Below are 15,658 nucleotides of genomic sequence, written 5' to 3'. Positions count from 1 at the left end.
TCTTCATTATCTGCTCATCTCCATCTCCTCTGCCCTGCCTCCATCTTCTCCCCAGCTGTATTCCCTCGCCTCGCTCTTCGTCATCTTCCTCCTAATCTCCCCTGAGCTCAGGCGAGGCTCTAATTAGCTGCAGTCTCCAATAATAAAGTTTGACAATAAAAAAATCACCACTGCTGGCTGGGTGGTGGCGGCGCTGGTGGTGGTTATGTGCTGTCAGGGTGCTCCGCTGCCCTCTTTCCCTCTGAAGGCTAACAGGAAGTGACACGTGTTTTTTCAAACGCAGCTGACAGGATGTGACATTGCTCCTTACGTGCCGTCGTCTAAGTGCGGGGAATAATTAGCACTCTATCGACCGCCATGACATCAATCAGACGAGCTGTCCAAATGCCAGGACGCGCAAGAGAAGGTTGGCATCCTATTGTCATGACAATTACAGCGTGAGGGTGTACTCTATGGAGGGAAAAAAGTGGCCTGGGATAACAATCATTACACAATCCTGCTCTCATTGAATGTGCGTGCGTGCGTGTGTGTGTGTGTGTGTGTGTGTGTGGTGGAGAGGCCGAGGGGGTGAGCCGCAGGTGAGAAAGAGGCTGGCATGGAATCATCTCGACAGGACTTTGACTCAAAATTATCTTTGGTTTTAATGGTGAAGCATGTTCAGAAAGGCTGATTTTACTTTGCAAAGATTCTCAGGGTCCTCTCAGAGAGCTTAGCCTAAAAACTCCTATCAAGGAACCCCCCCAAAAAAGATGAGATTCACTTCCAATACATACAAAATGAAAGGAGGAATGGCGCTACTCAAAAAGGTGTGGGCTGAAGCTCGTGCCTATTACCCCTTCCCCCCTTTACCAAAGAGAGAGAGAGAGAGAGAAAGAAAAAAGCAAACAAAAACAACCCAACATCCCTGCACCATCAAGCCGGTAGCGTCTTATTAAATCACTGTCGCTCGATATTGGGAGACTATCTCTCCCTCCTCTCTGCCGTTCCACCATTTTGTCTGTTTAAGATGCTCTTAGGCTTCTTAAAAGTCCTCCTCCCTCCTCTTAGCAGGTTTTCACCTGAGGCGCTCTCTTAAGGCCAAAGAAGCTTTGTGAATAACTCTTATCTTACAAAGGGAAAATTCCAAGAAAAATCTAAATATCCGAGGAATTCTAGGAATGTTCTTCACTGAGAGCTACGTTACTGAGACGTCTTTGTGAATATGGTCTGTGAGCATCTGTAGATGTGTTCTAAATTTGCTAAAAAAAAAAAATCAGGATTGGAAGCCAACCTATCGATCGAATCATGTTAAATAACGCTCTAAAGCTTTGATGCTCGGTCAGAAAAATGGTCGTTTTCTTTATGACCTCTACCAAATATGGAGACGGGGGCTTCAAAACTAGCTGGCTGGTGCCAGTTTTCGATACTGCGATTGTTCCGATGTCTCATGTGACTCTCTCCATCATTTTCCTGTTTGACTTCCTTCGGAAAGTGTGCCAAAATCTTCCACATTTTATTTTCAAAAACAGTGTAAATGGGCTTTTATGGTTGTTGACATGTTTCTTTCTAATTCATGAGTAAAAAACGCGATATTGAAAATTACCAACAAAAAAGCCTTTGATTTTTTACACACATATTTAATCATAAAGCACCCAATTTGCTTTAAAGACTGAGGTAAAAAAAAACTTTTAGCCATCCAGTGCAGAACAGCTACATTAACAGAATGGTGTGAAATCCTCGTCAAAAACTGTATCACACATAAACACAGAAACAACAAAGCATCTACGCAGGTGGAAAATAAAATGAAAGCCGGATGAAGCTGATTCGACTCTGGAGAGGAGGTATTTTAGTCTGGACAGCGGTAGAGTGCTCATCTGATTGCAGGGTTCCTTTACAAGCCTGATTCTATACAGCCATGTGTCCTTTTGCAGCATATACGCTCCACTGCGGAAGGATGTCCTTTTCTTGGACTTTATTTTTCATTGAGAACTACTTGTGCAAATAGGAGCGGCGGAAATTATAAATGAGAGGGAGAGAGTGCAACAGGGGTAAGAGCATGCCAGAAAGGGTATAGTGAAGGAAGGAGAGCAAAGGGGAGGATGGAATAGAGCGCACAAGTGTCTCTTGAGAGCTTTTCTTTATTAGCCAGGCTGAATCATGCGCTTTGAGTCCGGAAAACACACACTCTGGTGCTGCTCTGTCTGCCCAGCCCTCATTTTCTTTCACTCCTTTCACATTCTCCCGTCCGCTTCTATCCGTTACTTTTATCTACATTCTCATTTGCTTCTCTTTGCCTCATTTGCCCTTGTAAACTGTGATTGGACCTCACTGACGCCCCTCCTCTCTCCCCTGTCTCAACTGTTAAAATACCTACGGACTCTCGGCCTCTTTTGCTAATCTGCGTCTGCCCACCAGTTGCTCATCCACACACGCATCCCAACATCCGGGATTATGGGAAAATGGATGAACACTTTTTTATTCGTTCATTTTCAAACTTTATCTAGACTTCATTCATTACTTCCGGCTTTGGAAAACAAGTCTTCTTTGATTCTTTCACTGGCAGCTGCAAACACTTACTCCAGCTCTTTCTTCTGGAGACATCTCTCAACATTCTAGAACCCCCCCACCCCCACCCCCACCCCATTATTACTTAATCTCACTTAACCCTCCATTTTACCTGCCTTTATTTTCGAAAACACTCCCAATGTCTCTCTCAGACCCGCTGAGGCCATTTAAATAGTTGAAAATTCCACATTTTCATCCACAGTTGCCTTGATACTTAAGATATCCAGAAGAATATTAATGAAACAAGGTTGGCTAATGAGAACAAATGCCACAGTGCTACAGTTCTGAGCCTGCAGGATATGTTTAATCTATATATATCCAATCTTGTTCGAAGCACTTTTTCGTCAAAAAACACATTTAAATACAAATATTTAGATAACAAGTGAGGCGACGAGTGAAGTGTAGATGTCACAGACATCCTTGAGGTGATTTTAGAATGAAACTAAAATGTTTCTCCTGACCAAAATAAGGGAGAAAAGTCCACTTTTCCAACTTTAATTATAAATATCTCATGAACCTGAAAGGAGAACTAAAGTTTTCTATAGTTTCTTCAGAGTTTATAATTCAAATTTTTAAACTTGATGCAGGTTTCAGTCACAGGCTGGAGTCACGCAGGCTGCTTGTCGATGTTTGATCCATTTCTCTTGTGTATGAAGTCTGTCACTTAACAATCTTACATATTGTGACAAAATCTGTTGGGTTCCTATAGAGAAGGGAGACTGTCGCACGCACAGATGGCGGCGCAAATGAAAGATGAAGAGATCGCTGCAAACACATTTCTCCTCTTGAAGCACACAAATAAAAAAATAAAAAAACAGACTGTATTTACTCTGTAAAAAGTGTAAACTTATGTCAGGATGAAATAATGACAACAAGCTCCATTCTGATCAAATGCTGGAACAAGTTTCAACATAAAGAGAGACCACAGTGCATTTTTTCTGGGTTTATGTCTGTAGAAAAGACAGATTCCCTCCTTTAATTCTTTAAGTTATTAGCTTTTTGTATGTCTCTCCCTCGTGCGCCTCAGCGCCTCTCCTCCTCCCTAGCTCACTCCAATCTGGACTCTTCAGGCTGATTGTTTTCTAATTGACTGAGTGCCAGAGGTTGTGGTTGTTATGGTAACTTGCGAAAGGGCACTTGGAAAACCCAGGTGGTGGAAGCGGTGGTTGGGTGAGGGTAGGAAGGGGCACCTACTCAAGAAAAACGAGGGTAGCACTCATGCAAGGCTTGGGTGGTCACTTCAGAAAATAGACCCCCTCTTTCTCTGTAACCAGATTGTGGACCATCCCTATAAGCCACTCAGGCTCTCCAATCTGTTCATCTCTCTACTGGGATGGAAAAGAGGAAGCTACAGGAGGGTGAAGAATGCTGGGAGGATTGGACCCTCTCTATAATTTTGGCACTCCATTCCCACTTAGTTTGCATTTTCACTCCACAAAAAGGAAGGGTCCATGGGAATGACTCACCTTGTACAAAGCACATTTGGATGTGTGCGTTAGCTGTTATGATTGTGCGGCACCTGCTTGTTCCACAGCAGTTTAGTGAATTATTCTTCATTAAGCTCCGCCAAGTGTAAGTGGCCAAGTTAGCTATGGCTGCTTACGCCTGGCGCTAACAGCTTATTTTAAAGTATGTGAACGCAGATAAATAGTTGACGCTTATGCAGACCCATTTTAAAATAAAGGTTGAAAGATACTATAAAAACAGAACCAAACACATTGTGTTTACTAGCAAGTTTTGTGAAGAGACAAATAGTAATTTAAATAACTATGTGTTTGCGCCGAACTGCTCCGGATCTACGTCCACCCTTTTACGTGCAGGATGTGACAAAGATGTTTTTTTTTAATGTTTTGAAAAGAAACAGAGTGGGAAAAAAGGGTCAGAAATGGTCGTGTATATTTACAGTATGTGCTGCCATCTTTTGTTAATGATGGTGGCCTAATCTGTTGTTAAGTCATCGACCAGTGAGGGTGTTGTAGGTGCTCGGTGGTAGCGACAAACAGGAGGAATGAGATTTTAAATCAAAGATTTTCTTCAGGGTTAATTTACTTCATTTAGACGTGCTGTGCCATTTCATGTAAGGTCAAATACATTTATGTTTACCACTTATACCAAGATTCTGATAGACATCATCAGAATATTAATGAACTTATTCCTTTTTTTTTTTGCTAGACTAAGAGAATAAGCATTTTAACCATGTAGATTAATCCATGTTATGTTGTTGGCTTGGGTATGGGTCATTAACTTCAAGTTTTATTTTAAACTTATAACTCATACAGTATACTTTCTACAGTATAGCACATTTGGTACATGCAGCACACACACATGCACACACACACACACACACACGCACACACACACCCACATACACGTCTTCCAACCATGTCCATTAACACACACTTATCTTCCTGGCTGCTAATGCAGGAGTCTCGCAGCCTTTTGCTACTCTATTGTGGAGTTCATCAAAGCTTTTGAGAGCTTGGAGCATTGTGTTCAGCTGGGTGCACACGGCTGAATTCACGTGTAGATATGAAAGAGCACTCCCTGCATTTACAGTACGATCACTTTAGCATCCTGGCTCCGGACCAAATCCAGAATAAATCCACTGTGGAGGCTTTTGAAATTAATTGAGGTGCTCCAGCAGGAACAGAAGAGAATGCATGAGCGCACAAAGGCAATAAAACCAGAAACATCATGGTACTAATGCAGACCCAGTTGTCCACAAATTGAAATGGACATGACCACTATTTAAAACCCCATCTGAAGTATGTTTTATGTAAATTGCTGGCTTTTTGATGTGCAAATACCTGAATGGTCAGGCACATCCTGTTGAAGGAAAGAATTTTTGATCAACAGAAATTCTGCTGATCAAATACAAACTTCAAACCTTCGAGATTAACAATGGCCTCTTTATTAAATCAATGAGTTTAAAGATAATCTTCACAAACAGAAGGTAACGCCTTTTGTACCCTCGATTACTTGCAGCCCATGTCTGGACTTTATCCTGTGTGCGTCAACCTGCATCATCAGATTTCAGGAAGTTATATAAGCGAATGGTAGCTTGTGTGGCTGTGGTTGTAAGTTTCCAAACCAAAAGAAGGCACTTTAATTATTCTCCTTCTGAGGAAGGAAATTCCTGGCAGCCCACGTCATGGCTGAGGATTGTTGTGAGACACCAAAACAAGCCTCTCACATCGCCAACGAATGGCCTCTTCTACTGCTTTCACACTGAAATTAGTACGTTAAGGCAGAATCTTTTTTCCTCCCTCTCCTACGTCATTGCGTTGTCATCAGTGCACGTTTACGGTAAGTCCACTGGAACACTGCGAGGCAAACAAAGATATCGCCTGCAGGGTCATACGTGGGCCGAAATACCGTGACTACGCGTCACATTGCTGAAAAAAACCCGTTTTGTGCAATGAGAACGGGGTTTTACAGTCAGCATCTGTGCGTTTGTCAGCGTGTGTGTGTGTGTGTGGGGGGGGGGGGGGGGGTAGAGAGGGGTGAACTTGCCCCACTGCTGAGAAGAAGTCTGGGGGTAGTAACTGTCACAATGGCGGCGCCACTGCCTTGCATTGTTGACACGGCTGTAATGCTCCAAACTATCAGAATATTTCGGACAAAACGACTCATATTCATGTAGATCACAAAGTTCAAAGACAATGTATTATATCAGAACTGAGCTGGAGATGCTAATCTGAAGCTCAACCCAGCTAACACAGCCCTATCTTTCTCTCTCTCGCACACATAGAGTTAAAAAAATATTCTGGTCTAGAGAAGTGAGAAGAAAAGAAAATTAGAATTCTGAAGCATCAGCGTGTTTATACTTTGCTGTGGAAGTGAAGGGATGGGAAAGGACAAGCAGGGGGAGAAATAGAAGTGCTCAGTGTTGAGGCTTAGCTCCAAGAGAGGAGGTGGGTTTTTTATTTGCATATTGCAAAAAAAAAAGAAAAAACAGGTTTCATACCACAACATCACGTTGCCTTACCTGTCAGTGGCAGAGGCGGAGGCAGGAGGATATCCCGGTCCAGCTCCTCTGGCTTTATTGACCTTAGCGTAGAGTCGATCAACTGAATCGCCATCAGGAGCGGCTGCCGGGTCTTTTCCAGCACCTCCGTGACCTAGAAATGGAGTGGGGCCTTGTGGGGAAGGGGTGCGAACGTGGGCATGCTGGACTGTACTGTAGGGGGGCGAGTGAGGGGGCAGCTGCGGCGCCGGCCCCATACTTTGGTCTCTAAAGGATTTGATCCGAGCGTAGTTGGGGTCAGCGTCGTCGTCTTCGACGTCCGGGTACGTGGGACCACCAGCGCTCGGTTTGTCTCTGAGATGCTGGTCGCTGAGCTCAGGGTGGTCCGCTTCGATTCTGAGAGGGAGAGAGAGCCCAGTCAGATGCTGTGGAATATTACTGATGGATTAATGATGACGGAGGTAAATCACCATCCAGATCTCCGGGGGAAATGCAAAGGAATTCTATAATAGATTCTGTGTGGAGGAACAATACATTGGCTAATATCTCCCCTGTCTGCACAAATCATCTCACCTCTCTCGCTCATCTCTCATCCTCTCCAGCTCGTGATCGCTCAGGATATCAGACTTCTGCCGCTGCACAGATGACTTTGCCTCCTTCTTCTCCTCTTTTTTCTTCCCGAATCTGAGCAGGAGGGAAGAGTCGGGACGCAAAACAGAATAATTAGAACCATAGAACTGTTGTGACTGAACAACTAGGAAGGAAAAGTGCACCTTCTTTAATCGATGATGATAATTGTGATGAATAAATGAAAGTAAATGGTCAGTGAACAGAGCTCTGATTGATATTAAGTCGGTTGCTTATATACGTGTTGCTACAGACCCTGAAATGAGCTCCGTGCACGCGGCCTGGGCTTCAGGAGAAAACCAGCAGTGATTTCTTTGATTTATGTTACAAGCCAAACGTGACCATGAATAATTTAAAGACTAAATACAACCATTTTGTGCCCTGCGGGCTACATTTCGCTGAGATTATGTGCTGATTAACTATGAAGATGAGGAGGAACATACATTAAATGCACTTGGACTTTACATCACCTGCAATAGATCTCGTAATATGCTCCTTATTGTGCATACAGTATGCTCATGCTTGTTTTTTTTATACACACACATTTCTTATGGTACAATTTGCATTTAAAGTACGTTATTACCGAACTGTTGTAGATTCTGACGAACTTTTTTTTTTTTTTTACCCCAAATTTCCTGCTCCTCAAAATATGAACTTGCAGCTCTCTTTCGGACTCTTGCGGCTACACGGTGAGCAGGATATGGTTAATTGGGCCAGTCAAAGCTAATAAATAGTTAATCTCTCCAACATGACCTTATAACAAGCCTCATGTTTTATTTAACCTTTGAATTTATTGATATATTACTCCTTGCTCTAAGCTTCGGCTGCTGTTTTGAAGTCTAATTACACCTGTGCATTATTTACTACACTGGCTGTCATTTTAAAGATGAATTTACTGCTTCAGTCCGAAGCCATGCAGTCAGCACCAGCTAATATATCAGAATATTTCCTCGCTGTTAAACGTGAGCGTGTGTTCAGAGCCTGCAGCGTGCATTAGTGGCCTGTACTCCCCTCACAGGGGACAAGCCTCCTTCTAATTACCGCTACCTGCAGAGTTAGAGGATTACCCTTTCTTTCAACTTTCTCTTCCGCTTCTCTGCATTTTTTTAATCCATATTCCTTTTTGCCATTTTACCTCACCAATCCACCCCCTCGCTTCCGTGACCCTCGCCTCTGTTTCGTTCTATCCGTAGCTTAACTCGCCACCGTCTCGCCGCGCCGATCAGCGTGTCACCCCCTCAGTATCAAACACTTCTCTCCAAGCACTTAACCTCTCTCATCCCCTTCTCCACTCGCGTCTCTGCTGTTAACCTCAGTTCTTCTCTTGCATCAGCTTTTAAGGAGGAAATGAAATGGACGAGATTCCGTACAGACAAATAAATTAACTTGAAGCCTTTTTTCTTTTTTTAAATTTTTGGTTTGAGATTCAGCTCACCTGAGGATAAAGACCAGCCTGAAAACACTGACGCAGCTCGTCGAGCAGAGACTAAACTGAGAGAAGCTCAATCTAAAAGCATGGAGATAAGATGAGATGAACTAAGGGCCTCAGTGTGAAGGAGACAATAGTGGTATTTTGGGTTTTAAGTCTTAAAAATGTTCGATTTATTTAAAGATTGAACTGTGGTTTGCAAATAATTGACACGTAATGCGTGGTCACTGGACCCTCGAGAATGAAATCCATGTTTTTTAATCAAAATTCACAATGACTGACATTATAAAATGCATACATTTTGAAAGGAGCTTACTTTCAACTACTTGTTAAACACTGAGAAGGTCAGTAAAAGTGTGCTGAGAGAAGAGGGCTTATCTGTAGAAACCCCATCAGGGGCACTTTTATCATTTACCTGGGATTTTCAAAAACTTTCAAAAGCGCTTTTTCTCGGAACGCATCTGGGGAAAAACTTTCCCCCAACCTTAAAACTTTCCCACAAATAAGAAGCTAATCTGAAGGTGGGAGTTTTGAGATTCCCCAGGATTGTTGGGAGGTGGAGCTGCTGCTCTCCCATACACCCGGCACGTGCCAGACAGTGTGCTGATAGAAGTTTCTGGGAATGTTAGTGGGGAAAAGGAGAGAGACTGCTACAATCTTGGTGCTCCACAGAAAAATGAAAAGCCTCCCACTGATTCTAACATTCTTATTCATTAAATAATAAAAGAGTAAACAAATAGGGAGGAAAAGGGATGGTTTTCAGATGACAGGTCCCTCACCGTTCCTCTACCTCCTCTCATTGTTCTCTCCAGCGGGCTCTCATTTTTCACCCCACTACTCAAAAAGTGTCCTGTCTCACGTCTCATGCTCTCTGTCCTGCACAAGTGTGCACTTCCCGACCTCTCAGTAGGAATCGAGGGGCGCTGAAGCTGAGGCGCATCTTCTGTCGACGGCTCCCAGCTTTGCTCCCCTTTTAAGGGTGACAGACAGACTCAAAACCTGTCAATCACAAATCTGTCCAGATTAGATCTACAACCTCTTCCTAACTGATTAGCAGCCAGTTAGGAAAAATAAATCACCTCTTGTTCCGCCATTAGTGGGAACAGAATGACGACTCATAAATATTGATGACCTAACACCTCCGACTGTATGGAAACTGCATGTCTACTCATTTGCATGTGACAACAGTTTAATTAGATGTGTACACAAGGGTTCCATCTGTGCAGGAAAAGGTGGGGAAGGAAAAGTGAAGGCCCGATCTTTGAACATGGTTGATGCTGACACCCTACAGACACAACAAAATCAGGATTTGGCATCTGGTACCTCTAGATCGAGGATGCTGTAATCTGTGACTGACCTCTTTAAATACATTGCTTAAATGAAACACACTGATAAAACTCTCTTTAGTGTACGTTCAAAGCTCTGCTTTAGCTTTAACATGTTTATTTTTAAATATTTTCAAGGGTGCTAAATCAGTTCCATGTGAAACAGTCAGACAAGTACCTCCTCACCGCTACATCCACACCCCGTTACTCCTGTTGATAGTTAAATATCGGTAGCTTCCCTCTGTTCTCCATCACGTCCCTCCCTTTTCAGCCCTTCTATCACCACGTCAATATTTTAACCCGCATTTTTCAGTTGAAGCAGCTCTGAAAAAGACGCCATCCAGAACCCCAAAAATGTAGCATTAATGAGACATGTCCACATGTCCACAGATGGGGTGTGAGGAAGACCAGCAGACGGTGGATCTTTGTCCACTGACAAACTGAAAACAAGGGCAAACATCTGTGACTCACTACTGTTACTCTTTGAAGCCTTTCTTTTCTTCAGCTGTGCTCTTCGTCCCTCCTCTCTGTCACTCCGTTTACACGCTTCTCATTGCTATCATTGGCAAATAGCTCCCCGAGGGACCGCTTGATTGACAGGTGTGCCACAATAACCAGCACACGCACCAACACGCTTGCATGAATAAGCGAGGGAACAGACAGTGCGCAGGAACGAGGCACAAAAGAGTCGCATAGGCACAGAAGACTGGCAGACAGGACGCGAGTCCGCGACACTCCAATGACTTCCTGTCACCGCATTTGATTGGCAGCTGGTCGGTCCCTCATCTTATTCAAGCTTGCGCTCTCTAATTATGAAACAATGAAGGACAACGTCTGGTCAAAAGGCGGCAAAAAGATCTTCAATCAAACTCCCGACTGGTTCTGTGCGTTTGCACGCCTGACCGTGACATTTAGATGCCAAGTGCACTGATTAGCTAATCTAACTGATTGACACGCTGATGCATCATAAGCATTATGGGGGACATCTGATGCTCATCTGAAGTTATGGCAGTGATGACAGAAGTCCATCCCGAATGCCCACATGTTCCATTTGATAATGTTATTTTCTATTTAAGCGTTACACCTTTTACTTGGGTTTTCACAACGTCATTTGATTATTTTACACAATAATGTTGTATGTGTGTTTGGATCAAGAGTTTGACATTCTGCTCTCATCAGCATAAATTTGGAAGAGCATTCTCAATATACTGGAAATATACTGCAGATGCAACAGGGCCATAAATATATGTGCAAACTCAGTGCAGCCTTCCATGATTAAAACCAGGCAACGCCGCATGCATTATCATAGTTTCTCATAAATTCACACCGCCATTTATCTGAAAAAGGACAGCACGCACACACTGAAAAGCACATAAACATGTAATGATGCCAGCAGCCCCAATTCAGCTTTGGATCCAGGGAATGTGTTGAATTTTTAACAGATTAGCATATTTGTATTTGTTTCGCTGTTGCTCCTCATCCTGCTGAAGAGACAGACTCAAGACCATCCAGCTCCGTGTCAATAAGGTTTGTACAGCTTTAATATAAAGCTGTAGGCGAGTGTGCTTGTGTGTGTACGTGTGTGTGTGTTTACATGTGTGGTCTTTCGTTTGTTAGTGGTATGTTGGTTTAAATCTTGATAATCTAGGAAAGATTTGAAGCAAAACCATCATACCAGTAACAAACAAAAGACCATGTGCACACACACACACACACATACACACACATACACACACACTCACAAACAAGCAGGATTTTCATCAACCATGTGCCAAATGTATGACAACCATCTGACTGTGTGACCAATTGCAGTTTATCATCGTATGAATATTCATGATGATGCGCACACACACACACACACACACACACACACACACACGCGCGCGCGCGCCTGCCTGCCTGTGATTGGCAGGTGGCAGCAGTTCAGATGACAGAACCAGCTGTCCACTTAAAGAGCATTCCAACCCATTCAGGGCCTGGTCTAACTCTGTGAATAAAACATTACAAAAAGCCACATTTCAACTTTTCCATCACTACAAATACTTAAATCAGGCTCTGTAAAACTATAACATCCAGACCTATCTGGTGTGTTGAAGTCTTTCCCACAGCAATCACCGGGTGAGCGGTAAGAACATACCCTGGGAGGGGTCACCAGTCCAGCAAAACACACACGCGCACAAACGCTGTTGACTTACACACTGAAGTGCCAGAATATGTCACAAGCAAATGATTGTCAGAAAATTCAATTATTACTGGATTGCTGATCAAAAAAAGTGCATTTCCTTGATGGATCGGTGTGTATCTGATTGGATTAGAATCTCTTTAGTCCTTTATAGAATTGAATCTGAAGCCTGGAGTCGACGCCCATATATTTTTATAGGTGTAACATAATTAAAGCAAAAGGTTTAAATATTTTTAAACCACATTAATGAAACAAGACATGGAAGCGTAGAGAGGCAAAAAGACGTCGAGCATTTTGGAAGGAAATGGGTCAAAAACACGAAGCATCCAGTGATCAACAGTAACATTTACCCTGACAGAAGCTCAGCCGCTGGAGTAAATCTCAGCCCATCTCTCCGCTGGATCATTAGGCCAATCAAAGCTGGCTTTGGTTGAATGTGACAAATCAGCGGCCCAGCCCGGATTGAACTGTGCTGAATGGCGCCAATCCAACGCCATTACATGCAATCAAATGCAGATAGGCGGCTATAAGAGGCAGGAGGGAAGAAATGAAATGAAGCAAAGATTAGAAGAACGCGAGAGGGGAGAGAAATATGGCAGCGAGAGGGGAAGAAGAGGAAAAGGAGGCCTTCATCGCGCATTATGTGGTTTCTGAAGACTCTCAGGGGAATGATTTGCTAGATGAGATGATAGATGACAGATAGGTGCATGCAGGGATGATGATCAGGCTGTGGGGACTGTAATCAAAGATTTAACCTTCACCGAGTCGTGGAGCATCTATGGAATGGGAGAGGTAGAATGTAAAGAGGACACACGTGCAGGTGTCTCGCACACCACCTGGGAGCGTAACACAAAAGAAAGATGTAAAGCAAGAGGCGGACAAAGCTACTCCCGGGTGAAGTCGCTAGTAAACATGTCGTAGCACTCCAGATTCACGGCGTATGTCTGAAGGTTCTCAGGAATGAGCGTATGTACACATGCTTGCTGTAAAGATTTCCACATCCGCCATCGCAGTGCCTCCACCCGGAAACCAACAAATGATAAAGAGACCTTTTATAAAGATTAAAATATGAAGCAAAGAGGTGAAGAATTGAACAAAAAACCTCACTGAACCAAACTACCTACAATTTGAATCAATTAGGATAATCGCATCATGTTTGAGTTTAAATATACAGTAATCATGAGATTAAATCTGAAGGTGAAATATGGAAGTGTTTTTCTCTGCCCTGGTTCACACAGGCTGCTTTGTAGGTATATTTAAGGAGGCTGTGTGTGTATTTGTGGATCAAATTGCTGCCTGGGCCTCCTTTCTACAGATTGTATCTAATGGTCATGTGAAATTCAAAATACTGGGGAAAAAAATGATATTAGCACAAAATGAAGGCAGACAGTGCAAATTGCTCATTACAACACTTTCCCCCTTTGATTCTATCTGTCTAAACCTCGTTCACGCTGGAAGATGGAGTGTTAAAGTTAATCACGTGAAATAGTTCAAACTGCTAATTTTACACACCTCACAGGAAAACTGGGGTGCCTATTTGGAAGTTGAAAATGCACACGCACGCACGCACGCACGCACACATGCACACACACATGCACACACACATGCACACACACAGAGATATTCTGTGGGTTATTTGCCACATCTGTGCAAATAAAATGTAAAATGTATGTAAAAGTGCATGAAAGTGCAAGATGTTAAAAACAAACAGTTTCTTTTAAAATAATTTCCAAATACTTTACAATATATATACTGTATATATATAGTGGGTCTTGAGCTTATTGTAATATTTTCATCTATAACTGAGTAATGACGCAGAGCAGGTTCCAGGTTACTGAGGGCACAAACATGTTTTTTTGTTTTTTTGGTGCATGTGTTTGTGTGTGTGTGTGTGTGTGTGTGTGTGTGTGTGTGTGTTTGTGTGTGTGTGTGTGTGAAAATGTGTGTATGTGTGTGTGTGTGTGTGTGTTCCACTCATTTCACAGACCTTTCATAGCCCGACTGCACTGTTTTCATTCCGTAGCGTTGTTAATAATTAATGTGTTGTTGACAAGAGTAAATTAAGTCCGTGTTCATTAAATCTGCAGTACGATGTGGTCTACTCTCATGTTTAGCAGCCGTCTACTTGTACCAGCAGATAATCAGTACAGTCATCGGCCTTTTTAAGACCAATAATAAAAAACTTACCTCAACAGAGCAAAGCCGATTTTTTTGCTTTTCTTCTCCGTCTCTTCTGGCTCCTCCGCTTTCTTCTTGTCCTTCTCTTTAACTTTCCCTTTGATCTTTTCTTTCTTCTTTGTTTTCACTTTCTTCTTTTTGTCTTTTTTGCCTTTGTCGTCCGTCCGATCCACAGCTCCCTGGCGGGAAGAACTGCTGGCAGGGGTGTCGCGCCCCGAGCTCACTTCAGAACTATCATCTGCAGTGAACAAAAACGGAGAGAAACAAATTATATGATTAACTGAAAACATCAGAATAGACAAGTTTATATATTTTAGCTTCTGTTTAATTTAAAACACTTTTGTGAATAGCATATCAAAATTAAGACTTTATTGCTGAATGTTAAAATGAGATATGCTAGTTTAATTAGCTTTAACTAGCATTCAACAGTGTCACAAAGTTCAACAGCCACGTGGGACACACGAGGGTCTATCTTACCACAGACAGCATGACAAGATAATCCACTCCATGTTAGCAAAGTACAACTAATGATTAACATCCAGTAACATCACCTGACGCAAACCACATTCTGCTGCTTTAGCAAACGAGGCTACACGATCGGCCTGCATTCACATCACCTCTATTATCGGCAACAATCAGCAGTGTTCAAGTTCCAAGTTATCATGCTGGAGTTGGTTCTGGACAAAGTGAGTGCCAGTGGTACATAAACATGAGGTTTCTGGATTCAGCTGACGCCAACATGACTCATAACGGCCGTAAAATCAGGCAACACCTGCCAAATCGCAGAGAGAAAGACTTCAGCGTGAAGACTATATTATAAAAAAAGAATGCCCGGCAAAGACGCACAGACACTCACACCCTTCCAAACTTTCCCTGCGCGATGTCTTCATGGCAGATTTGATAGCTTTACATCTTATTAATTAACTGTTAGAAACAAGAAAAAAGAAGATGAGTAAACGGTGACGGCTCATTACTTCTTCCACAGGCTGGAGGCTGAGCTTTGCATTATAATGATATCACACACACACACACACACACACACAGAAAGAGAGAGAGAAATCGGCTCTTTTGTTAAACAGTCTCTGTATCTTGTTAAGTTATAAAATCTGTGTGTGTGTGTGTGTATGATATCGATATAATATGTGTGTGTTACGCAAGTAAGATATCAGACAGAAAACACAAGCTGAAAAACTGACTGACAGAAACTGTTGAGCGCGACACCCGATCCCAGCTGACACGAGACCTCAGCGACCCCCAGCCTCTGTTAAATGCGTCTCTTGACAACCAAATCCTGCTGCAACGCCGCGCATTGATGGGGATTCAGTTTGCCGTGCATCATCTCCAACACTCGCCCAGAATAATTACTTCCTGTGCATTTGCACTGTCAAAACTGCGCTCGGTCGCAC

The 15,658-nt window shown here is 42.9% G+C and overlaps 1 protein-coding gene across 9 annotated transcripts in view; it reads right to left on the bottom strand.

Moving 5' to 3' along the window:
* The window catches only part of pard3bb (par-3 family cell polarity regulator beta b), a 118,987-nt gene that overhangs the window by 40,165 nt on the left and 63,164 nt on the right, over positions 1-15,658 (bottom strand). For all 9 annotated transcript variants that reach the window (XM_029834790.1, XM_029834804.1, XM_029834786.1 and 6 more), the window contains 3 exons: positions 14,262-14,490; positions 7,085-7,195; positions 6,533-6,907 (listed from right to left, as the gene is read on the bottom strand). In XM_029834790.1, the coding sequence (XP_029690650.1) occupies positions 6,533-6,907; positions 7,085-7,195; positions 14,262-14,490 (715 nt within the window). The remainder of the gene's footprint in view (positions 1-6,532; positions 6,908-7,084; positions 7,196-14,261; positions 14,491-15,658) is intronic.

Source organism: Takifugu rubripes, chromosome 1 (genome assembly GCF_901000725.2).
Source record: "Takifugu rubripes chromosome 1, fTakRub1.2, whole genome shotgun sequence".
Classification (NCBI taxonomy): domain Eukaryota; kingdom Metazoa; phylum Chordata; class Actinopteri; order Tetraodontiformes; family Tetraodontidae; genus Takifugu; species Takifugu rubripes.
The sequence above is the reverse complement of the archived record's forward strand: the minus strand, read 5'-3'. Positions and strand labels throughout refer to the sequence as shown.